The following is a 25,780-nucleotide window of genomic DNA, read 5'->3' on the forward strand; positions in this document are numbered from 1 at the left end:
AAGAATGTTGTCTATCTCCCACTCTCTTTAAAATATATCTTGACCACTCCTTACAAAGGTGGACAAAAGCAGTAAAACCGATGGGACTGAAAGTGGGAGACGACTCCCTATTTACATTATACTTTGCGGACGACCAAGTTGTTATATCCCAAGATCAAGATGACTTAAGCTATATGATACGGAAGCTAAATGAACATTACCAACAGGCAGGATTAGTAATAAATATGGACAAGTCAGAATACTTCATAGTGGGAAACGAAGACATTGAAAACCTACCATTGGAACAAGGACATATTGTTGGTGTGAAACAATGCAAACATTTGGGAGCTTTATTTAACAAACGAGGAAATAGTGAAGATGAAATACAACACAGGATCAATAAAGGTAGAAGCATCACTAGATCCCTAAATTCAATTTTATGGGACAAAGATATCAGGAAGGAAACAAAGAGAATAATATATGAAAGTATAATGAAGAGCGCTACAATCTACGGTGCAGAAGTTTGGGACATAAGTGCAAGAAATACTACTTAGTACAGAAATGGACTTTTTAAGGAGAAGTTGTCAGGTTTCAAGATTAGAACATGTAAGAAATGAAACAATTAGAGAACATATGAAGGTGGAAAAAACTATAATATACGTTATTGAAAAGAGACAGCTGACATGGTTCGGTCACGTTAAAAGAATGAATGAGACTCGCTGGCCGAGAAAAATATTAGAGTGGGTCCCAGCGGAGAGAAGAAAAAGAGGACGACCACGGAGAAGCTGGAGGAACAATATTCAGCAGGCAATGGATTCGAGGCAATTAGATGAAGATATGTGTTACGATAGCAAAAAGTTGGAAGCTGGGTATGGAGAGCCGGCGACAGCCGTAGAAATCCATTATATATAATTAAATAAAATTAAATAAATTAATTTAATTTTATTGAATTAACACCTATTAAAATTAAATTAGATTACCACTAAATTAAGTAAAATTCAATGAAATTTAAAAAATCTAATATGAATTTAAATCAGATTAAATAAATTAAATAAAAGTATGTATGTATATAAAATTAAATAAAATACAATTAAATAAATCTAATCGGATCGAATAGAATAAAATCGAATTAAATTAAATCGAATATAATTAAAACGATAAAAAGTATTTACTTCTGTCAACACTCCGCTCTCTTTTTTGTACTATATTTATCTTCTCTCCAATCTACAGAGAAATGCGTGTTTGGAATCGTTGACCTCACTTCTGAGAAACTTATCATAAAATCCTAATACTACGTTCTCGACTTTAAAACCAAATCTCTGATATAACAGCAATGCGGGATTGTTCATTGAAACGTGAAGAGTTATGTCCTTCTCTAAACTGGTCTGGAAAAGAAAAAAAATTATTATCATAATATATAATTGCTAAAGGTTTAAATACATGATATACATACTATACTTAAGGTAAAATAAACTGTATGTATCCCCTAAAGCGAGCACCACACTCTCGCGAAGTTACTTCGGGAAAGTTCACCGAAGTCCGAAGTGCCCGTCACTACACACTCGTTCTACTTCACGAGGAACACATTCACGCCGGGCGATAAGGACTTCGGTTCCTTTGACTTGGTCTCAAAGACCGCCACAGAATGGAAGTAGGCCGAGGCGCAGTGAAGTCGCATGAACAACCTGTCTACACTGTCGTACTAAAGTATAGTGAGCGTTCAAAACGCTCACTATACTACTCGCGAAGTCGATCGAAGTTCAGCGAGTACGAGAGTGTAGACAGGTTGTTCATCCTACTTCGCTGCGCCTCGACCTACTTCCATTCTGTGGCGGTTTTTGAGACCAAGTCAAAGGAACCGAAGTCCTTATCGCCCGGCGTGAATGTGTTCCTCGCGAAGTAGAACGAGTGTGTAGTGATGGGTACTCCAGACTTCGGTGAACTTTTCCGAAGTAACTTCGCGAGAGTGTGGTGCTCGCTTATTGAGAGCGAGTCGAAGTTGTCAGGACAATCGATAAAAAACCACTTAAGCTAACTGTCCACTTGAGACTAGTCTCAAGATATTGTCCATTTGAGATCACTTGCGGTCTGGAGATTGGCATGGGAGACTCGCTGGTGACTTTAGTCTCGAGTCAACAAGCAGCCCACTGTGTGATTTCGTCGCGCGGCGTATACAGTGGAACCCCGATAAGTCGGCCCCCGATAACCCGGAACTCCGGCTAACTCGGACCGATTTTTATCAGACAAACATTTCAACAATAAAAATGTATTGCTGTTACAAAATCTCGTGAACCTAATTCATTCATTTGGTGACGTCAATATACGAACGAAACGATTGAATCCGACATTACTGAAAATATCAGGGTGGAGATGGGATCCTGTCGCGCAATTCGCAGCAAATAAAATAGTCGTATGTTTTTGGCTTCATTTTATTTCGGTTATACATACGCATTTTCAAGGTTCACGAGGTTTTGTACCAACTCTATGTAATATAATATTTGAGAGAATGGGTATTTGTGTAATTTGAACTACATATACCATAGTAAAAATGACTCATGGCACACCACATTCACTGTCGTGTTATCGAAAACAACAGGCACCTGTATTATCCTTTATTTATTTGAAACTGTCTTAGCATTGTTTAGAAAAGACTAAAATTCTTTTTTTTACAATGGTCTTAGTCATCACTGTTATTAAATAACATAACATCAGAGACGGTATTGTGTGTAGTAAAGTCGTATTGTTCGCTTCCGTTCTGTAATCGTTCGTAAATCTATTCAGATTTTGTGTGCGTGTTTTTTGTCTATAAGGGCAACAAAACGTAAAAATGTTGTAGTGACAATGGAAAAGAAACTAGAAGCATTAAGTAGAATTGATAAAGGTGAATCTTGCAGCATTATATGGTGTCGGTACATCTACAGTATCGGATTGGAAGAAAAATAGAACTAAAATCGAAGAATTTTTTTTCAAAATGATAACAAAAGACAGTTTGGACAATCGGTGCAAAGCCAATAAAGCTAAGAATGAGACTCTTGACGACGCTTTGTATGTGTGGTTTTGTGTGGAATGCGAACGTGGTTTACCAGTGTCTGTGTGACAATTATAACGGAGTTTATCTGTAAGCATACCATATTTTATTAATTTTTACCATTTTCTCCGGCTAACCCGGATTTTCGATAACCCGGATCGGCCGCGGTCCCGATTAATCCGAGTTAACGGGGTTCCACTGTAGATATTTTCAAAACGGATTCGCGTCAGGCACTTTATAATTGCATATACGATTGTGCAAATACGAAAAAAAAAGGTGAACAAAAAATAAGTATTATAAGTATGTTACAATTTTGTCATATTTTAAATATAACTTAATAGATATATTTATTGTGCCTCGGTGTTGTTAATTTTTGAAAACAAGTGAATGGTTATTACATCTTATTAAACTACGAATACAGAAAACATTTGTTATATTTGTACTACTTACTTGAATTAAATGATAAATCATAAATTTGGCAATCCCGCAGTTTCTCCAGCCAGGTCTTGTAAATAAGAACGACATATAATTTTCGGTATTTTTAACATCTGGGACTAGAAATGAGAATCCTATAATCAGTCTTTTGTATAAAACAACACAGCTAAAGTCTGGATACTGTAGTGTTTCTGTTACTGAAAATATGTAAAAAATAATAATTTAATATAATTCTAGTTGCAAACAGAAATAATTTAAAATAGGAGTAGGTTGAATGCTCGAATATATGGAATTTATAGAAATTAAAGGCGGATATCGAGCAACTGTACTGTAGTTCACATTCAGATGGCAGCGTTACAGAGATACGCCTGTGCTTTCTATATGGCAGAAATAACTACAATGCTGTCAAAGTTTTTAATCGTACCTTATGGGCCAGGAAAAATACTACACTTTTGTCATTTTTTTTTTAGTTTGGCCCTGCTTATTTTGAAAAGTAGCAAAATTTACAATGGCCGTAGAATTGGCAACACCGTTATCGTATATACCTACACTGCCATCTGAATGTGACTTCCACTATAGTTTATTAAGGTTTAAAACAGATGAACCACCCTGCAGCGCTACTCTGTAGATTCACAAAGTAGCTTCCGATGATTAGCCGTAAATTCTTATGTATGTAGTGGCTGCTCACTGTCGCCGATCCTCACTACTGTGGCGTCCATTACAAAATCATTGGAGCTACAAAATCGCCTGTTTCAGCCACTTTGTGTTGTTCTGAAGCTATTTTCTTGTGGCATTTTTATGATTAACTATTTATATGGGAAATAAGCCACAATTAAATTGAAAAAATAATTTTATTAACGTTTCGACGCTCAAATCGGGTGTCGTTGTCAAAATACAAAATACTACTAAATTAAACAAAAACGTTGTTGCTAAGTAAAATATTCTTCTAATAATTTATTTACTCTGACTCATTTATATTGGCAATTTAGACATATATTATACATTTTAAAGTAGAAGACTTTAAAATGATATTACCAATATTTATGAGTTGCGTTCCTGGGACGACTTTACTGAAAGATAGTTCATTCGATTACATGAAATCAACCCCAACTCAAGAATATCCGTCACAAAAAAATCATAGCATGTGATCTGTCTTTAAAAAGACAACCAAATGCAACGATGACAGTAAAATTCTCGCGTTAGAGGTTCCATAGTAAATCACGAGGGAAAACCAGGAAAAAACCTCGTGATACTATCCCGTCATCATAAGTATTTGGTCTTGCATTTAATTTACTCTCAAGAAACTAATACCAAATTCTGACTTTAATATGTTTAAATTATAAATAATATTAATAATACATATATCGTCGTATTTGCTTTTTATTGACTTCCTCTTTCAGTATGGGTAACCACATCCTACTGCATTCTACCGAGGAATTTGCGACATAATTGGTTTTATTTAGCATAATTAGAGCCGCTTCTTTGATTTTTCTCTTTTTACTATCTGATTCCTTCAGGACTATACTTGAATCTCTCCACTGAACTCTATGTTCATTATCCGATGCGTGTTGACATATTTGAGATCTATCAAATTCTCTATTTTTAATATAAGACTGATGTTCACTTATTCTAACGTTTAATGGTCTTGATGTTTCACCTAAATAAAATTGTTCGCATTCACAAGGTATTTTATACATGCAATTCTTTGTTCTTTCTTGTTCATTGTTAGGTTTAGTTTTAGATAGAATAGATCTCAATGTGTTTGTTGTTTTGAATGTTGTTGAAATGTTGAATTTATTTCCTATTGTTTTAAGTTTCTCGGATAGTCCATTTATATATTATGGTATTGATATTTTCCTCGTATTATTTCTTCTGAATGTTGTAGGATCCCGTTCTAAGTTGTTCTGTTCCATTCGATCCAATCTTGACAATTCCTTATTTATAAACGATAAAGGATAATCATTTTTTAATAAAACATATGTTAACAATTGTTCTTCTTCTAAAAATGAATTTTCGTTAGAACAAGTAATTTTGGCTCTATCATATAAGGATTTAATGATTCCCTTTTTAACGTTGATGTGATTTGATTTGTAACTGAGATATCTGTTGGAGTGTGTTTGTTTTCTATACACTTAAGTCTCATATCCAGTATCCTTCTTCGAGACTAAAACATCGAGGAAAGGCAGGGTGTTATTGTATTCCTTTTCCGTTGTAAATTTTACTGTCTCTTCTTGATCGTTTATAATATTCAGGAATGTATCCAATAACTCTGATCTATGAGGCCATATTGAAAACACATCATCTACATATCTCCACCATACTGTGGGTTTTAAATTTTGTTTAGAAATGATATTAGTTTCGAAATCATCCATAAATATATTAGCCAATAATGGAGATAAATAAAAACCCATTGCTAGACCAAAATTTTGTTTATAGAATTCATTATTTAGTTGAAAATAGGTATTATTAGTACATAATGTCAATAACTCCATTATAGCTGATACATTTAGTCTTGTCCTAGTTGTCAATGTATTATCATTCTCTAATTTCGTTTTGATTATGTTTAAAGTTTTATCAAAATGGTGACCAAAATCACGAGATAAAAAGACGTATTTAAATTGCCAGGTCTACTTTGATAAAAATGAAAAAATTATTTTGTAATCGTGATATTAGTATTCATCTACGAACTAGAATGTTAAAATGCTATGTATTCAGTACTTTCCTCTACGGTGTTGAGTGATGGACTCTTAAACAGAGGAATATTAAAAATCTTGAAAGCTTTGAGATGTGGTGCTACCGCCGTATACTAAGAATAAGTTGGGTGGATAAAATTACAAATGAAGAAGTAATATGCAGAATAAATAACGAACCAGAAGTTCTACTGAATATAAAAAAGAGAAAACTTGAATACTTAGGCCACCTGATGAGAGGACAAAAGTACACATTCCTACAAAATAAAAAAAAACAAAATATAATGCAAGGAAAAATCCAAGAACGAAGAAATCCAGGCCGTAGAAGAATGTCCTGGATGAGAAATTTGAGAGAGTGGTTTGGCTGTACCACTAGCGAATTGTTCAAAACAGCAGTAAATAAAATTAGAATCGCCCTAATGATATCCAATCTCCGATAGGAGAGGCACTCAAAGGAGAAGACGAAAGTTTTATCTAATGGCACATTTGTAAATAAACTGTTTATGTCAAAACTTACTAAAATATTATTTGGATTAAATTCAATAGTTGATAATTTGTTTAAAAATTGTTTTGTTAGTCCATCAAAATATTACATTTTTTAGGCCGTACCTTGCATTTCTTAGAGGAGTAAATTTTATTTCTTTAATGTGTAGGGGGATCAGTAGAAGCTTAAGTTCAAGTTTTTGGGGTCGCCATCCTTGTCCCCCGGTCGCCATCCTTGTCCTCCGGTCGCCATCTTGGAAATGGGGTGCAAAGGGGTTTCGCGCTATATCTCGTAAACTACCAACCCTACGGAAAATCTAATTAAACATAAAATGTAGCAAATTAAATTTTCCACAATTTTGTTTCTATTACTTTTTATCGTCAAGTGACCAACAAAAAAGATATAACCAAAAATATGTAAAAAATTTTTAACAAGTTTCCTTTTTTATGTTATAACTTTTTTTCAGTTCATTTTAAAATAAAATAACATTATAGCAATTTTGTAGAGGGTTTTTCGCGAACAATTTCCACTATAAAGTTGTTTAATTCTATTTATTTATATAGGTTTTCCAGCGCTCCAGACTTGACCAGATTCTAGAATGCTCATAGGGATACAATAAAAACAAAAGTTAGGCTTACTTTTCTATCTATATATATATTTTTTATTCATACAATTTATTATGATTTTATCATTCCTATGCTATTATTAATCTGTTTTTGACCTTTCTTCCTACTATAAAACTTATAACTCTAAGCATATATAGAAAAGGCCCAAGCAGTTGTTTGAGGACAAATTCGCCGCTTCAGAAGAAGAATGACGCAACCGCAAAATGCAAAATTCTTAAGCAGAGCAAAAAAACGATTTTTGATATCAAAATCATAAAGTATGATAAAAATTAGCCATTCACCACACCGTGGTCAGGATCTCGAGATATAAGCGTTTTTTGGGGTGTGCCGCTTGTATATGAAGTAACATAACTTTTTTCCTATTATGTATTTTGACTTAAAATTTTCCAAAAAACTTCTTCATGAACTATATTTTATTGTTGTGTTGGTTAAAATTATAAACTAAAAAGTTTGTTACTCAACTTTTTTAAGTAAACATGAAACTAACGAAATATGATGACAAAATGTTAATAAATTAACAACTCCTTTTTTAATGTGTTTAAACATTTTGGACAAATTTCATTGTTATCTACATACTTCAAAGATGACACAGTAAAATTTTTAAAAGGAAACATTTACAGCGACCAAAGATACAGCGAGGTAAATTTGAAAAATCATCAAAATTGATTTTTGGCATTTTTGTATAAAATTTATTTTTTTAACATGTTCCACCAACTCTAGATAAAAATAAACTTCATATTCGGATTCAGCGACCTCGAAAACATAAAAATAGACCAAAATTGATCATTCACCTTAAATTTGATTTTCGTGGTTGGCATAACGGTTAATATATAGATAGAAAAGCATTATTTTTCTACGAGAATTCGAGAATCTGTTCAAGTTTTAGCGGTGTAAAACCTAGATAATAAATATGATCGCTATGATGTTATTTTGCTATTATGTTATTTTATTGTGAAATGAACGTAAAAAAAAGTTATAACTTCCAAAAGGAAATTTCTTACAAAATTTTCTCTTATTTTTGTTTATAACTTTTTTGTTGGTCACTTTACGATAAAAAGTAATAGATATAAAATTGTAGAAAATTTAATTTGCTTCATTTTATGTGAAATTAAATTTTCTGTAGGGTAGCTAGCTTATGAGATACAGCGCGAAAGCCCTTTGCACCTCTTTTTCCAAGATGGCGGCCGGGGGACAAGGGCCTTAACCCCAAAAACTTGAACTTAAGCTTCTACTGAACCCCCCTATACATTAAAAAAATAAAATTGACTCCTCTAAGAAATGCACACTAAATGTAACATTTCAATGGACTATGTATTTTTTTATAAATGTGTCATCATTATTAGCAAATGGTTTTATAATGTTTAATAAAAATTTTAATAGTTCACTACAAGGAGAATTGATGGTACTACAAATGGGTCTAAGTCAAATAATAAATAATCTAAGAAAATACCACGATTAGTAAATAAATACCATATCGAGTTAGTACATATTTTATATTTTACTATTACTTATTGTATATCTATGTATTATTAATATTATTTATAATTTAAACATATTAAAGTCAGAATTTGGTATTAGTTTCTTGAGAGTAAATTAAATGTAAGACCAAATACTTATGATGACGGGATAGTATCACGAGGTTTTTTCCTGGTTTTCCCTCGTGATTTACTATGGAATCTCTAACGCGAGAATTTTACTGTCATCGTTGCATTTGGTTGTCTTTTTAAAGACAGATCACATGCTATGATCTTTTTGTGACGGATATTCTTGAGTTGGGGTTGATTTCATGTAATCGAATGAACTATCTTTCAGTAAAGTCGTCCCAGGAACGCAACTCATAAATATCGGCAATATCATTTTAAAGTCTTCTACTTTAAAATGTATAATATATGTCTAAATTGCCAATATAAATGAGTCAGATTAAATAAATTATTAGAATAATATTTTACTTAGCAACAACATTTTTGTTTAATTTAGTAGTATTTTGTATTTTGACAACGACACCCGATTTGGGCGTCGAAACGTTAATAAAATTATTATTTTCAATTTAATTGTGGCTTATTTCCCATATAAATAATTAGCCACGTTGTAGATGCACAGAGTAGCGCTGCAGAGTGGTTCGTATGTTCTAAACCTAAATCTTGCCCAAGTATACCTACTTTCATTCCTAGAGCATCACAGGGGCGTTTCGTCAAATCAGGAAGGTATCCTAGCAGAATGTCGCAACATTTGTTTAGTGACTAAGATGGCTTGGCAAATTAACACATAACATAAAAGACACACTGGACAAAGGACGAAACACAGATTAAATTAATAAATGCTGGTACTACATCATTAGCAAGTGGAAGATGTAGGGGAGTGCATATAGATTTTCACTTCGGAAAAAATCAAACAAGATAGAACTTTTTGTAATTTGATTAAGAAATTATTAATAAACAACATATCAAAAAGTTCTACTCGAGAAGTGGGTGCTTCATTTTTTATTATACAAATGAACTGCGACATTAGATGTTTTTTTAAATAACTCGAAAAATATAAATTTTAGAAAAAAACTGACTTGACCATTGAAAAATTCAAGAAATTTTTCAAAAAAAAACCTTATATAAAGATTTTTCTAAAATTAAATCTATAGCTTCTATAATTTTTTATTTATAACACTAAAGTCACCCTTCTCACAAACATTGGCGCACTGTAAACTAATACGCACTGTTATAATAAAAAGAAATAAAATCTATGGGCATAAGTACAGTGTGGGCGGAAAGTGAGACTTACATGAATTTTGTTTAAAAATGAGTTAAAAATGTGTAACTAATACAATTTTACTTATTAAACTCTCAAATTTGCACAACTTTCCAAACATCTTACTAAATGATGTTTCATTCAACAAAAATCTCAAAAATGTAATTCAAATGATTGATTCAAACGTCTCAAAAATGTAATTTTTGAAAACTTCGTAGTTTTACAGAATTACTACCAGTTTAAGAGGGTATTACTCATGTTTGAACAGATATATTACAATTTTATAGGTGATTTTTTAAAGCTTAGAATGTAGTCTTTAAAATGAACTGAATTATTTTACTTTAGAAATGAAACAAACCATTTCTATTTGAGAAAATTAAGAAAGATAAAGAAATGTAATGCAAAAACCTAAAATTACCTGCTAAAAAAATTTTTATACAAAGTGATCAAAACTTTTTACTGTAAAACTTACCTAAAATACATTTAATAATAAGCTTCAACAATAATTAATGTTTAACAGAAACAATTTTTTGGGCTCTTATACAGTATGTCGGCGTAAATTGGAACCTATTGATAACTTCTTTATTATCAGTTTTACGAAAAAAAGTTATTCTTTATAAAATACTCTGCATCGTATAGAATCTAAGATACAACCGTGAGATATCAAATTTTATTAACTTTATACGAGGTATGTCAAAAATATGAATTTCACTCAAGAGTAAAGTACCTTTAAATTTCACGATATCGAAAATTGTTATTAAGAAAAGTTGTTGGGTATTAAAAACTAAGTTTCAATGTTGAATTACATCCTTCTAATTGAAATTTTGTGCACCATATTTTTTTTCATACCTCGTATAAAATTGAAAAAGTTTGATATTTGATAGTTGTATCTTAGATTTTAGACCAGGTAGACGATACTTTTTTCGTAAAATTGATAATAAAATAGTTATCATAATTGTAATAAAATGATGATAGGTATCGCGTAATTAGAGAAAAAATTAAAAAAAAAGAATGTGTGTGTACTTTGTACGCACGTAAGTTATACTTCTATTATATGATTTAAACGAAATTAATATACTTTTTATTTATATTTTATTTAAATATTAAACTAATTTATACTTACTACTTCTCAAACATTTTTATTAAAACAGTGCCAAACATTAAAATTATAAAAGAATAAAACACACACAAACACATTAAAAATGCCACAAATGATTTCTGAACATTAATTGTCGGAAAATTTTTTAACTAAATACGTATTTTCTGAAAATAAAATTATATAATAAATATACTTACAATCATAAAATGTATTAAAAAAATTAAAAAAATAAAAGTTTTTATTGGGATTCGAACCAGCTATCAGCGCCGTTGGTATATCGGGGTTCATTCGCCTTAAATGCTTCGCCACGGAGGCAATGTGTCATTATGTGCGAAGATCGACTAACTAAACGGATTAAGCTTTTGACATTTTTGAATTAAATTAAATTATTTTGATTTTGAATTGAAATGATTTAGAATTGAAAAAATACAACAAAACATAGAGTAAGAAAACAATATATTAGGTGAACATTGATAGAAATTTTGATGGTAATCAAATTATGTAAATAAAAAGTATTACATACTATGTATTTTGGTAGGTTCAAATAGGTAGGTACCTATGATACATTTACAATTATTACGTACCTGTTGCTTTTAAAAACTATTTAAATGTCACTACAATTATAAACTTTTTTGTTTCTGTCCTCACAACAATAAAACTAATATATTATACATTTGTTTACCTTCATATTGAACAATTATTTATTATTGACAGATCATTTCAACACCCAATCAGAGCCCGTATAACGACTAATACCATACTGTCGGTGTGCGCATGCGCGCAGATCAATATAAATTCACCCTCAATCTCAATCGCGCCTAAAGAAGTATAACTTCAAAAAATTTCAGTTAGAAGGATGTAGTTGTATATTAAAGCATAGTTTTTAATTCCAAATAACTTTTCATAATGACAATTTTTAATATTCTGGAATATAAAGGTACTTTACTCTTTAACGAAATTCATATTTTTGACATACCTCGTATAAAATTGATAAAATGTGATATCTGATCGTTGAGTTTTAGATCTTAGGCTATGCAGAGCCTTTTATGGACAAAAACCTTTTTTCGTAAAATTGATAATAAAAAAGTTTCCCATAATATGGTTCCTAGCTACGCAGATATACTGTAGAAAAAGCTTCTGTATAAGAATTTTCAAATTGTAATGCCATTCGAATTCAGCATAATCAAAAACAAAATAGAAACATATTTGATTAAAGTAAAATGATGAATTCAACGATATTTTTAAAATGATTTATACAAAACAATTGTTATTGTTTAAACAATTAATAAACAATTAGCGGCAAAATCTGTGATTGGAACTTTTTACTTTAGCATGTATATAAACTAAGAAAAAAAGGTTTAGAAAAATATAAGCTTGTTTGAATTTTTCCGAAACAATGCATGTTTTCGTTATATTTTGACTCCCCTACGGGAGGAACAATGAATCATCCATTGTTCAAGTATTTTTGAAAAATTTAAACGCAGAATGAAAGACTACATTAGTACCGAAGGCCGAAAGTCCCTGAAAACTTCTTTACTTCAATAAGTTGAGTGAAAGTAGGGTGAACAAAAAAAAAAAGAAAATTTTTTGTGATTTTTAGTTTTAAATATCTCATTCGAAAGAAACTTTTTGGTTATTCTAAGGGACTTTCGGCCCTCGGTAATAATGCAGTCGTTCATTCTGCGTTTAAATTTTTCAAAAATACTTATTAGCTTTCTCAGGATTCGAAAAAATGGATGCATTTAAAACACATTGGCGAAATTTTGCGCCTACGCCCTTAAGAATAGCTCTCTACATACAGTGCGCTGGAATAAGTGTTACCCCCCCCCCTTAACTCATTTATTTTTAGCACATAAGCAAAACGCTTTTTAAAATAATCGTAGTATAATATAGCATCAATGTTTCGAACTTTACGCGATCCCTCTTCAGGTGACAGTCATAATTTTGATTTTTTTTTAATGGGAAAGTACATCATGTGACACCTCATTTAAAAGCTTTTGAAATACTGATTACAAAAATGTATAATACTTATTTTTTTCGAATCCTGAGAAAACTAAGGAGTATTTTTGAACAATTTAAACGCAGAATGAAAGATTACATTATTACCGAGGGCCGAAAGTCCCTTAGAATAAACAAAAAGTTTCTTTTGAATGATATATTTGAATTTAAAAATCATACTAAATTTTCTCTTCGTTTTCATCCCCCTGTAACTTATCAAAATAAACATTATACATTATAAACGTTTTTACGGACTCTAGGCCCTCAGTAATAATGTAATCTTTCATTCTGCGTTTAAATTTTTCAAAAATACTCATTTTATTAGTTTTCTCAGGATTCGAAAAAAATAAATGCATTTAAAAAGTATTTGACCGAACTTTTGCCCAAGTATTATACATTTTTGTAATCAGTATTTCAAAAGCTTTTAAATGAGGTGTCACATGATGTACTTTCCCATTTAAAAAAATCAAAGTTGTGCCTGTCACCTGAAGAGGGATCGCGTAAAGTTCGAAACATTGATGCTATAATATACTAGGATTATTTTAAAAATAAAATCGACCTGTCCGAGCGTTTTGCTTATGTGCTAAAAATAAATAAGTTAATATGGGGGGGGGGGGGGTAACAGTTATTCCAGCGCACTGTATAACCAAAATATAATTTAAAAATTAATAAACATTTTCAATTTCGTTGCAACCCGAAACCGCAGTCGCATCATATTCTAGTTCAATTAGAGAGTACAGCAAGAATCTCTACCGGTTTCGGGGTTTCTTAGCCCCTCATCAGGAGATAAATATGCTCTTCTCTCTGAATGGACTAGAATAATACTCCTCGTGCCGTCACAGATTGCAACGAATGAAATGGCTTGGTTGTCCTAGCGACATCTGCTAGAAAAAAGTTTGTTTTTAATCTAATAGCACATAAAATTATATTTAATAGAATAGAATAGAATAGAATAGAAATATGCTTTGTTGTCATGAAAAATTTAACAATTTTATAGACAAAGCTTACAAGAATGATAAATAAAAACAATAACAAATACAATTTACTAAAATGATATAAATCGTCAATAAAATATAATGAAGTGAAACAAAAAAAAAACAGTAACAATCTATTGCAAAATTTAAAAAAATTGCAAATTGCATAATCTACCTTAAGAAATTTAATAAGTTAAGCTGCTGCATATGACTCTCAAATATAGATTAAGATTCTACTTATACATAAGAATACTGTAATTTCTTAGTTATTGGTTAAGAAACTCTGCTATTGAACAATATGGTTTTTAGATAAATAGGCTTTTGTCATTTTACAGAACTTGGGGAAAGATGTTGCAGATTTAAGTTGTAGAGGGAGATGGTTGTATAGTTTTTTTGCAGAATATAATATAGATTTCTTTACTAACTCACTGGACGGGATCGGTAAATAGATGTCAAAGGTAGAATTTCTGATGGAATAGTCATGTCTAGGTCTTGCTGGAAAGACATGTAGATGTTTACGAATTAAGCAAACAGTTTCTAAATATACAGAGAGGATCTAAATTATGGAATAAATTCATTTTCTCTAAAATGGACGAATTTGGAGAAAAATCCTGAAACAGGTCGATTTTTATTTTTAAATTACAATTGTTTGGAATATATTTCATACTAGTGACGTCATCCATTTGAGCGTGATGACGTAATCAATGATTTTTTTTAATGGGAATAGGGTTCGTGTGGCACCTCATTTGAAAGGGTGTTCAATTCTCTATTCAGTAATATAAACGATATCATTGTTTATACAGGGTGACCAAAAAAATAATTGTTGAATTAAATTAATGCCTGAATCTGCCTGAGCAGATGGGACGTGAATGATAAATAGTAAAATTTCCTCATCTTCCTATAGTCTCAGAATCCGCATGGCTTGCATTTTTAGAAGCCTCGGATGGTGTTACCAGAGAAGGTTTTCCATTGCTTTTAATCTGGTAGGATATAAAATGGTATTTTAAATATCAATAAATTTATGTGCTACTGGATTAAAAACTTTTTTCAAAATACAGGGTGTCCAGAAACTCTACCACCAAACGAAGACTAATTACAAGACGCCATCTTCAAATAGCTCTAGCTCCCTTAGGAAGCATTTTCGGACTTAGTGAATTGGGTTAAATTGTCTTAAAATTGCCTGAGGAATCTCCTGCCTTCGTTTGTCGGTAGAGTTTCTGGACACCCTGTATAATTAACAAAAATAACTTACAATCTATTCCTGGCCAAAAAAATTGATTACAAAGGCTATTGATAGCTGGAATGTGTTCTGGCTGAACGTATGCGTAATCGATAGGTCCCCTGGGTGGCAAACGATAATCCTTATTAGATTTATTCGCAGTTACTTGGATTTCTGCCATTAATTTTAGCCAAGTGGGAAAGGTCTCTACGTCTCTTCGAATGTAGGGTTTCAGATAAATACCGCTATAGGGGGATAGTATTAGTTCCTGCCTGATTCCTCCTGTTAATTTAGCTTGAAGTGTTAAGCTTCTAGCTCTAGCGATACCTATAAAATTAAATATTTTAATTTTATTACAGCTAAGTAAATCACAATCAAAATATCAAAATCAAACGTGGGGTGCGTCAAGGATGTATACTATCACCACTGCTGTTTAACATACAGGGTGGGCCAAAGAAAACAAATATCCACCTCGATATTTGGCAGTATATTTGATTTTAAGGAAATGCCGAAACAGGTCGATTTTTATCGTTAAATTACAATTTTTTTGGCATATATTTCATAATAGTGACCTCATCCATCTGAGCGTGATGACGTAATCGATGATTTTTTTAATAAGAATAGGGGTAGTATGGTGGCTCATTTAAAAAGGTGTAAAAATATGTATACAGGGTGGCCAAAAAAATAATTTTTGAATTAAATTAATTGACGCAAAAAGAAGAATGTGTATAATTTATTTAACTCAAAATATATTGTACTGCTGTCAGAAAATAGAAAAAAATATTTATTTCACAAATAAACATTACTTTTCGCTTAAATTAAATCACAAACAGCCTCCCACCTACCTCTTGGCAGTTTGACATTTAATTTAAGCGAAAACCAACGCTTATTTGCCAAATAAACATTTTTTTCTATTTTCTGACAGCAATAGAATGTATTTTGGGTTAAATAAATTACACACATTCTTCTTTTTGCGTCAATTAATTTAATTCAAAAATAACATTTTTGGCCACCCTGCATAAATAATGATACCTATTAATGTTTATATTACTGAACAGACAATTGAACACCCTTTCAAATGAGCTACCACACGACCCCTATTCCCATTTAAAAAAGCATCGATTACGACATCACGCCCAGATTTCATACACTAGTATGAAATATAACATCAAAAAATTGTAATTTAAAAATAAAAATCGACCTGTTTCGGCATTTCCTTAAAATCTAATAACTAGTGCCAAATATCGAGATGGACTGTTTTCTTTGGCCCACCCTGTACAATCTGAGGATATCTATCAAGAAGCAGTGGAATTCGAATTAACAGAGAATTTATCAATAACAAGATACGCAGACGACACGGTGGTATTCGCTAATACAGTGGACAGTTCTAATCCCTCCAGAAGTTAATGAATAGAATCAGAGACTCATGAATAGAATCAGAGAAGTAAGTCAGACTTTCACTAAACACTAAGAAAACAAAATGTATGACGATAAGCGTGTTCTTTTTGATCAGTTTTATTGAAAATACCAAACAAGATCACAATACTTATTAACAACTCATGAATGATAAAACTACTCAAAAACTCAATTACTGAAGAAAGAAAAGAGAAAAGTCCCAGATACAAAATTCATTATTAAAATAATAATAAATAATTATTTAAATCTGAAACTTCTTTTATTTAAACCCCTTTCTGGTAACATCCTTAATCTCTGACTTTTACAATTTTTAAGACAAGAGACGACGAATAAAGAAAGCGAAAAGGACTCTACAATATGCAGTAACATTCCGCTTTCATTCGTTTAGAACAGCCCTTCACTTTCACTTTTATATGTTACTTAAACGTTTGAACTGTCAACTCATACAACTCATGACAATAAAAATTGACAAGACATACTGCGCAAAATAGTGTAACGCGATGGCAGTCGATCGGTGGTCTTGTTACAGTCAAAATTACTGATTAAATTTAAATCATCTCAGGTACATGATTAAAGTATTTATAAGCTAGGACATTCGTTGTAATAAAAACACAATTTCATCCATTTGATTAAATATAAATAGCGTAAATTCATAAATTCGATTTGTAGGTCTTTTTTGTTTTTTTTTTTATATTGTCATTGAAATTTGTCATTTACTCTATAGCTGACGTTTGTTTAAGTCTAGTTGAATAAATAGCGTTGACAATTCTTCCTTTTCGGATCCAATATGATACCGAATTGGTTATCGTATTTTTGTTCGTTTTACGTTTTGACAGACTTTTAAATCTGTCAAATCAAAGTTCTATTTTTAAAAGAAGAATGTGACGTAGTTGGTCACTTAGCAGCTTGTAAAATCGGAATTGTTGATTTGAACGTCACCGCCAAAATTTTTAAATGTCTGATTTTTGAAAATAAGGATCTATCTGATCCATCCATTAATTTGGGATCTATAAATCGGGCTTTTATTTTGGGGTTTGAATCTCAATAACTGGATTTCAGATGAGTTACTTTAATGATTTTGATTTGTAACCATTTAATTTGCTGATCTTTTTTTTTTAATCTGTAGAATTTGATAATTTAGGTTGCGGTAATTTATTTGTATATTTTATTTGTTGAATTCAGGTATCTTCATTAGGTTGTTTTTTTTTAATTTATTAGTATTTCCTTTTATAATTTCTTATGTACACGGCTCTTGATCGGATAGTCAATTGTTTATTTTCCGCTACGCGTACTCGACCTTACCATTCGCAGAGCTCTACGATTGCGTCTCGAGATTTATAAATTGCATTTTTTTTATATACGTTTATATATTTTTTTTGTTGCTACCCATATTTAGGTAATTTACCCAGTGATCAGGGGTCGTTGTTTGGTTCAGTTTGGTTAGTTTTAGTAGTTAGCTTAGTGTAATTTTTAAAAAGTGTTCAATATATTATGTGTTCAATTAAAGTGTCAAAGGTGTAGTATTATTCCGATTCTTTTGGCAAATTCGGGAATTTAGGTACACTGGATTGGTGTTTGTGGCATGAATTTGTCTGGCGCCCTTTTAACAACAAAATAGTAAAATTGGGAATCCACCCCATCTCCACTGTATAAAAGCTAGCCCGCAACACCTGTGCTCTCACCTCCAACGAATTTTGTGTTGCGTTGTGAGGTGGTGGCATTTTTGGCGCCCAACGTGGGGCGATCTTGAAGATCTTCTTCTTCTTTGACACTTGTGGAATATTGGACAATTTTTGAAGACTTGGAAGAATATTCGTTTGGAGATATTTGGTGAAGTGAAGTTTGTGTTATTGTGAAAGTGAAGTGAATGTGAAAGATGCCTCGTAAAATTAACGTGTATCGATTGAGCCAAGATGAACTCACCTATGAGTTGAAGATTAGAGGATGTGCCACTGGAACGGTGGAAGAGATGCGCCATGCACTGACTGCGGCACTTAGGTTGGAGAAGAGTGGAGACAGCATTAGCTACCCTCCGTATCCTTTTAATACTGAGGAGGATGTGTCTGCTGTGAACTTAAAACTCAATGAGCTCGATCCGATGATTTCTGCCTTTACTGGCACTACAGCTAGTAATGATTATAACAAGTTCACATCTAAATTACATTGTGTGTTGAATAGACTGGAGCATATACCGGAAGGTACCGAAGAGAGACCAGCATTACTGTCAAGAGTATTTGACTTTATGGGTCGTCTGCAGTTAAAAGCCGAAGAATTGGAGAGAACTATAAGTGTACCAGTCCATCTGAGTTTGCTGGCTGACCAAACTGAAAATCTACATATAGAGGGTGTACCAGCACATACATCAAGCCCGATAGCTTCAAGGGTTCCAATCACATCTTCTCAAATTCAGTGCATACCTCCCTCAAAATGGAACTTGAAGTTTTCTGGTGATCGGAAGGGCACATCGATAAGCGCGTTTCTCGAAAGAGTAGAAGAACTTAGAATGGCGAGACATGTCACGAAAGAGACTCTTCTGGAATCTGGCATAGATTTGTTTGATGGCAGGGCATATCAATTCTATTTGGCTTATAGAAACCAGGTCGCTAATTGGGATGAATTTGTGGAGCTCTTAAAAGAAGAATATTTGTCTCATGATTACAACGAAAAATTGTTTGATGAAATTCGTAGACGCACTCAAGGACCTGATGAATCGATTGGAGTTTATCTAGCAGTGATGGCTGGATATTTTAGGAGATTGACTTGCCCTATTGATGAACCGACCAAATTGAAGATATTAATGAAAAATATTGCACCATATTACCAGACACAGTTGGCGTTATTAGAAGTTGATTCTATTGCAAAGCTTCGTGAATATGGAAAAAAATTAGAAGCCAGGAAGGAAGCCGTTGAAAGCTATGTTCCACCTAGCAGACGAATTGGCAATGTTTTAGAACCAGATTTAGCTTATGTAGCGGTCGACTCGTCTAGCAGCGGTAGTGTGGATAGTTGTCAGGATCAGTCGACTACATCAAGTGTAGTTCGTGGTGAAGTGAAAAACGCAAGACCTCCGAAAGATATCGTTTGCTACAGATGTAATAAACCAGGACACCGAGCTATTGGTTGCACGGCACCAAGGACCACGCGTTGTTTTAAGTGCAAAAAGGAGGGCTACACCGTTAAGACATGTCCTGATTGTTCAAAACTACGACCTTCGGAAAACTAGTTCCACTGCCTTTGACTGATCGAGAAAAAAGCAGTGGAAATGATGAAACCTCGATCGACAAAATACAAGTACTATTAGATTTTGTTTTAGAAAATGCTGTTGGTGACGAGAGACCGTACCTGACTGTTGATATACTTGGAAAATCTGTTTTAGGATTGCTGGATTCTGGAGCAAGTAGGACGGTGTTGGGGAGTAAAGGATTAACTATGATTAGAGAGTTAGGTCTGCCCATGGATAACAATCGCCTAAATAGCTGCACAGTGGCAAATGGTTTTAGTTGTCGCAGTGTCGGCATGGTGGAATTGCCTGTTAAGTTGAGGGGTAGATTTAGATTGATTGAGGCTATGGTGATTCCAGACTTACCGCACCTGTTAATTTTGGGAGCTGACTTCTGGCGTATTATGGGTATAGTACCGGACTTGCGTAGGAAGGAGTGGTGTTTTTCTAGTGAACCGGTGTTAGTCAACTCTATCGACCAGATGAGTGGACAGACGCGACTTAGTTCTTTCGAAAAGAGCAGATTACAGTCAGTTATTGATAGGAATATGGTACTTATGGGAAACGAACTTGGTTGTACAAATGTGGCAGAGCATACGATTGTCACGAATAGTCAACCCATTAAACAACGCTATTACAGAGTCAACCCTGTTGTCCAGGAGCAAATTGATAAGGAGCTTAATGAGATGTTGAAGTTAGGGATAGTTGAAGCTTCTAACAGCCCTTGGTCCTCGCCAATACTTTTGGTCAAGAAGAAAGATGGCTCTTATAGGTTTTGTGTTGACTACCGCAAATTAAACTCAGTGACAGTTAGAGACAGTTACCCATTGCCACAAGTTTCTGATACTTTGGATAAGCTTCGAAATGCCAACTATTTGTCAAGTCTTGATGTGAAATCGGCTTACTGGCAGGTGCCAATGGCTGAAACATCCAAGCAATTTACGGCATTTACAGTACCGAACCGTGGGCTTTTTCAATTCAAAAGGATGCCATTTGGTTTGCATAATGCCCCTGCTACCTGGCAGAGACTTATTGACAATGTGTTGGGTCATGATCTGGAACCACATGTCTTTGTATATCTTGATGATGTGGTTATAGTAAGTCAAAGTTTCGAACAACATCTGGCCATATTGGAGGAGGTGTTTCGGCGATTAAGGGAAGCTAACATCACGGTCAGCCTTGATAAGTGTCAGTTTTGTAGACCGCAGATGAAATACCTTGGGTACGTTATAGATCGGAGTGGGTTACATGTAGATCCAGAAAAGGTCAGGGCAATGTTGGAGATAGCAACTCCAAATAACGCTACTGAAGTGCGTCGTATAGTTGGAACATTTTCGTGGTACCGAAGATTTGTACCAGATTTTTCAACCATTATTGCCCCAATAACAGCGCTGGTAAGGAAAAAAGCAAAGTTTCTATGGACCGAAGAGTGTAGCAGATCTTTCAGAAAGATCAAGGAATGTTTGGTAGCCGCACCAGTTTTAACATGTCCAGATTATACCAAGCCATTTACGGTTCAGACAGATGCGTCAGGTTATGGGATTGGAGCAGTACTAGTGCAACCACATGAAGATGGTGATAGAGTGGTGTCTTATCTTAGCCGTTCCTTAACTCGCCAAGAGCGCAATTACACTACTACAGAGCGTGAATGTCTAGCTGTATTGTGGGCTATTGAAAAATTGCGCCCTTACTTAGAAGGTGTACCGTTCACGGTCATAACCGATCATTATAGTTTGCTTTGGCTGCAAAATTTGAAAGATCTGACTGGACGATTAGCACGATGGGCTGTAAGGCTACAGCAGTACGACTTCAAGGTAATCCATAGGAAGGGCAAAGAAAATATCGTACCAGATATGTTGTCCAGAGCTGTTCCAATCGTCGATTGCATAGAGACCGAAGTAGTTGATGACACAAATTGTGACAAGTGGTATCAGAAAATGCTGATTAAGGTTCAAGGATGTTATAGTAAGTTTAGCAGTTGGAGAGTCGAAGGAGGTAAACTGTGGAAACATGTGACCAATGAGTATCCTGGGTTGTCATCCATTGGTGAAAATTGGAGGCTGGTAGTACCCAAGAAAGATCGGCTTAACATAATCTTAGCAGCTCATGAACCTCCTACATCAGGGCATACTGGCGTGTTCAAGACTTATTCTAGAGTGGCTGAAAAGTATTACTGGCCTAAAATGAGGAATGACATAGCCAATGTTGTACGAAGATGTAAAACCTGCGCTGCTTACAAGCCGTCTCAGCAGAAGCCAACTGACAAAATGGTATCTCATCCTAAGGTTGACCGCCCTTGGGAAATGATCTCGATGGACTTGGTAGGTCCACTACCAAGGTCAAAGCAGGGCCATACATACATTTTAAATATTACTGATTACTTGAGTAAGTTTACCCTATTGTTTCCCTTGCGGAAAGCTACAGGTGATACGGTGGTGAAAAAGGTGGAAAATGAAGTTTTCTTGATATTTGGAGTGCCTAGGATTGTAATATGTGACAACGGTCCTCAATTTAGATCCACCCAGTTTCGAAAATTAATGCAGACTTATAAGTGTTATGTGAAATACAGTGCTGCTTATCACCCCAGGGCTAACCCAACAGAGAGGGTAAATCGAACATTTAAAACTATGTTGGCTATGTATGTGTCAGATAATCACCGAACTTGGGATGAGAACTTACATAAAATTGCTTGTGCTCTTAGAACATCCACTCATGAGACTACTAAACTAACACCATACTTTGTCAATTTTGGTCGGAATATGAAATTGTCTGGACAAGATTATGCTGCTCTCACTGGGGTAAATGACGAAGATGGAACTCAGACCGGGGATCTATCCACAAATGAGTCATTTAGAAAAATGTTTTTGGATGTTAGGAATCGTCTGGAAGTTGCTGGGAATAAGAGTTGCGATAGATATAACTTGCGTTGTCGTCATGTCGAGTACCTTCCAAACCAACTTGTCTGGAGGAGGAATTATGCCCAGTCTGACGTTGCAAAATATTTTTCGCATAAACTAGCCCCTAAATTTATAGGCCCCTTTTGTGTGAAGAAACGGATATCACCGTGGACTTATGAGTTATGTGACGACAAGGGCAATAGCAAAGGTGTGTGGCATGCGAAAGATCTTAAACGGGGACCGACTGAGGAGTAGTATATTCGCATTCGTTATGTCTTCCATCATCATCCCGTGTAACACACCGGGTGGTGTTATGTTTATTATTTTTTTTGTTATTGTTTTTTTTCTTTTCCTTTGGCGGAAAAGAAGGATGACTGTAATCGAGTGAATGGTCAACCTTGAAATGTGTCTGGGTATCGTGGCTGAATGATTGTAGTTGTGATCAGATGTGCAATGTGACGCTGCGCTGATTTGTTTTTTTTACTCTTTTAGAAATTTACTACGTAAATTTCTTGAAGTAGAGGGGGGATTTGTTACAGTCAAAATTACTGATTAAATTTAAATCATCTCAGGTACATGATTAAAGTATTTATAAGCTAGGACATTCGTTGTAATAAAAACACAATTTCATCCATTTGATTAAATATAAATAGCGTAAATTCATAAATTCGATTTGTAGGTCTTTTTTGTTTTTTTTTATATTGTCATTGAAATTTGTCATTTACTCTATAGCTGACGTTTGTTTAAGTCTAGTTGAATAAATAGCGTTGACAATTCTTCCTTTTCGGATCCAATATGATACCGAATTGGTTATCGTATTTTTGTTCGTTTTATGTTTTGACAGACTTTTAAATCTGTCAAATCAAAGTTCTATTTTTAAAAGAAGAATGTGACGTAGTTGGTCACTTAGCAGCTTGTAAAATCGGAATTGTTGATTTGAACGTCACCGCCAAAATTTTTAAATGTCTGATTTTTGAAAATAAGGATCTATCTGATCCATCCATTAATTTGGGATCTATAAATCGGGCTTTTGAATAAACTAGTAATTATTGGAGTTAGTAAAATTAATTTTGAGGATATATTACTAGTTTAGTCCAATTTTTGGGATAAAATACGGCTGTGGAGTCATTTCTTCGATTTGGTAAGTGATATTTGCATATTGGGTGATCGATTATGTGTGACAACGAGTAAATTGTTCTAGATACGAATGAATGTTTGGTTTGAGGCCAGAAAACGGGTTTCTGTATCGAAGTTGTACTGAAGACACGTGATCCTTTGAAAGCTGGAAGACCCCATCGATTTTGGGTAAGTTATGCTATATTACATCCCACCTCGGGGGGGTTTAAGGGGTACTTGTGAATTTTAATAGTGGGATTAATGCTTGTTTTGTTTTAGGGTTTTTCCACGTGGTTTTTATTTTGGGGTTTGAATCTCAATAACTGGATTTCAGATGAGTTACTTTAATGATTTTGATTTGTAACCATTTAATTTGCTGATCTTTTTTTTTTAATCTGTAGAATTTGATAATTTAGGTTGCGGTAATTTATTTGTATATTTTATTTGTTGAATTCAGGTATCTTCATTAGGTTGTTTTTTTTTTAATTTATTAGTATTTCCTTTTATAATTTCTTATGTACACGGCTCTTGATCGGATAGTCAATTGTTTATTTTCCGCTACGCGTACTCGACCTTACCATTCGCAGAGCTCTACGATTGCGTCTCGAGATTTATAAATTGCATTTTTTTTATATACGTTTATATATTTTTTTTTGTTGCTACCCATATTTAGGTAATTTACCCAGTGATCAGGGGTCGTTGTTTGGTTCAGTTTGGTTAGTTTTAGTAGTTAGCTTAGTGTAATTTTTAAAAAGTGTTCAATATATTATGTGTTCAATTAAAGTGTCAAAGGTGTAGTATTATTCCGATTCTTTTGGCAAATTCGGGAATTTAGGTACACTGGATTGGTGTTTGTGGCATGAATTTGTCTGGCGCCCTTTTAACAACAAAATAGTAAAATTGGGAATCCACCCCATCTCCACTGTATAAAAGCTAGCCCGCAACACCTGTGCTCTCACCTCCAACGAATTTTGTGTTGCGTTGTGAGGTGGTGGCAGTCTATCTATCTCTTTTTACCGAGCGATGCCGCGAATGTGACAGACAAAAGTGACTAGATCACTCAAAGTGAATATGGGCCAATGACATCTTTGATGTTGGCGTTACACCTCTATTCACAGAGCGGCCCATACCTTACCTAGTCTATTCTTATTATGTCTATGTGTCAACTTCCCTTTTATATACATTTTCTGACGTTCCAAACCTTTAGAGGCATTTCAATGACATCTAGAACATTCTAGATTTTTTATCCTTCTTTTTCGCTAAGGGGCTTTTTCTATATGGAATAAATCTTATGGAACTGTCGTAACAATACATAATTAAGGATAGATATATAAAATGATGAAAATACTTACTGTTTAATGATGTGTTGTAATGGCAGAAAGGATCTAATAATTTCAAAGTTTCTTTGGCTTTTGTTTCCTCTTGTTTAGGTTCTGGAGAACTGGTAATGGTATTGTCTGATGAATCCAAGTTGACGTTCATTATATCATCCGGAAACAAACTATTAACACTAGTTTGGGTGAGTTTGGTCAATCTACAATTTAAAAGTGTTACTAGGCGCAATTTTTCTCGGGAAAAATATGCATTTAGAAGTTAAACGTATAGTCCAGAGAAATAAAAATTTTCTCAGGACACTCAAATATCCAGGTAACTGACTACTTTTGTAGTTACTGTAGACCTATAGGAAGAAAACCTACCTGTTTCCTGCCTAGAGTTCGCGTCCGTTTTTTAATTATTAACAATTTAGTGCAAAAAACGCGATTTATTCGATTTTTTTCACCCATTAAAAAGCTAAATAGTTAAAAAAATTTGATTTTTAGAACATTGAAAAAGCTTCAAAATGCCGATTTTTGAATGTTA

The 25,780-nt window shown here is 33.6% G+C and overlaps 1 protein-coding gene across 1 annotated transcript in view; it reads right to left on the reverse strand.

The window, feature by feature from the left end:
• Positions 1–983: 983 nt before the first annotated feature.
• LOC126884212 (cysteine-rich protein 2-binding protein) overlaps positions 984–25,780 on the reverse strand; it is a 41,597-nt gene continuing 16,800 nt past the window's right edge. Inside the window, exons 5-8 of the mRNA XM_050650100.1 lie at positions 25,273–25,454; positions 15,305–15,598; positions 3,458–3,639; positions 984–1,364 (exon numbers count right to left, since the gene is read on the reverse strand). Coding sequence (XP_050506057.1) covers positions 1,188–1,364; positions 3,458–3,639; positions 15,305–15,598; positions 25,273–25,454 — 835 coding nt within the window. The 3' untranslated portion in view covers positions 984–1,187. The remainder of the gene's footprint in view (positions 1,365–3,457; positions 3,640–15,304; positions 15,599–25,272; positions 25,455–25,780) is intronic.

This window comes from Diabrotica virgifera, chromosome 5 (assembly GCF_917563875.1).
Source record: "Diabrotica virgifera virgifera chromosome 5, PGI_DIABVI_V3a".
Taxonomy (NCBI): Eukaryota; Metazoa; Arthropoda; class Insecta; order Coleoptera; family Chrysomelidae; genus Diabrotica; species Diabrotica virgifera.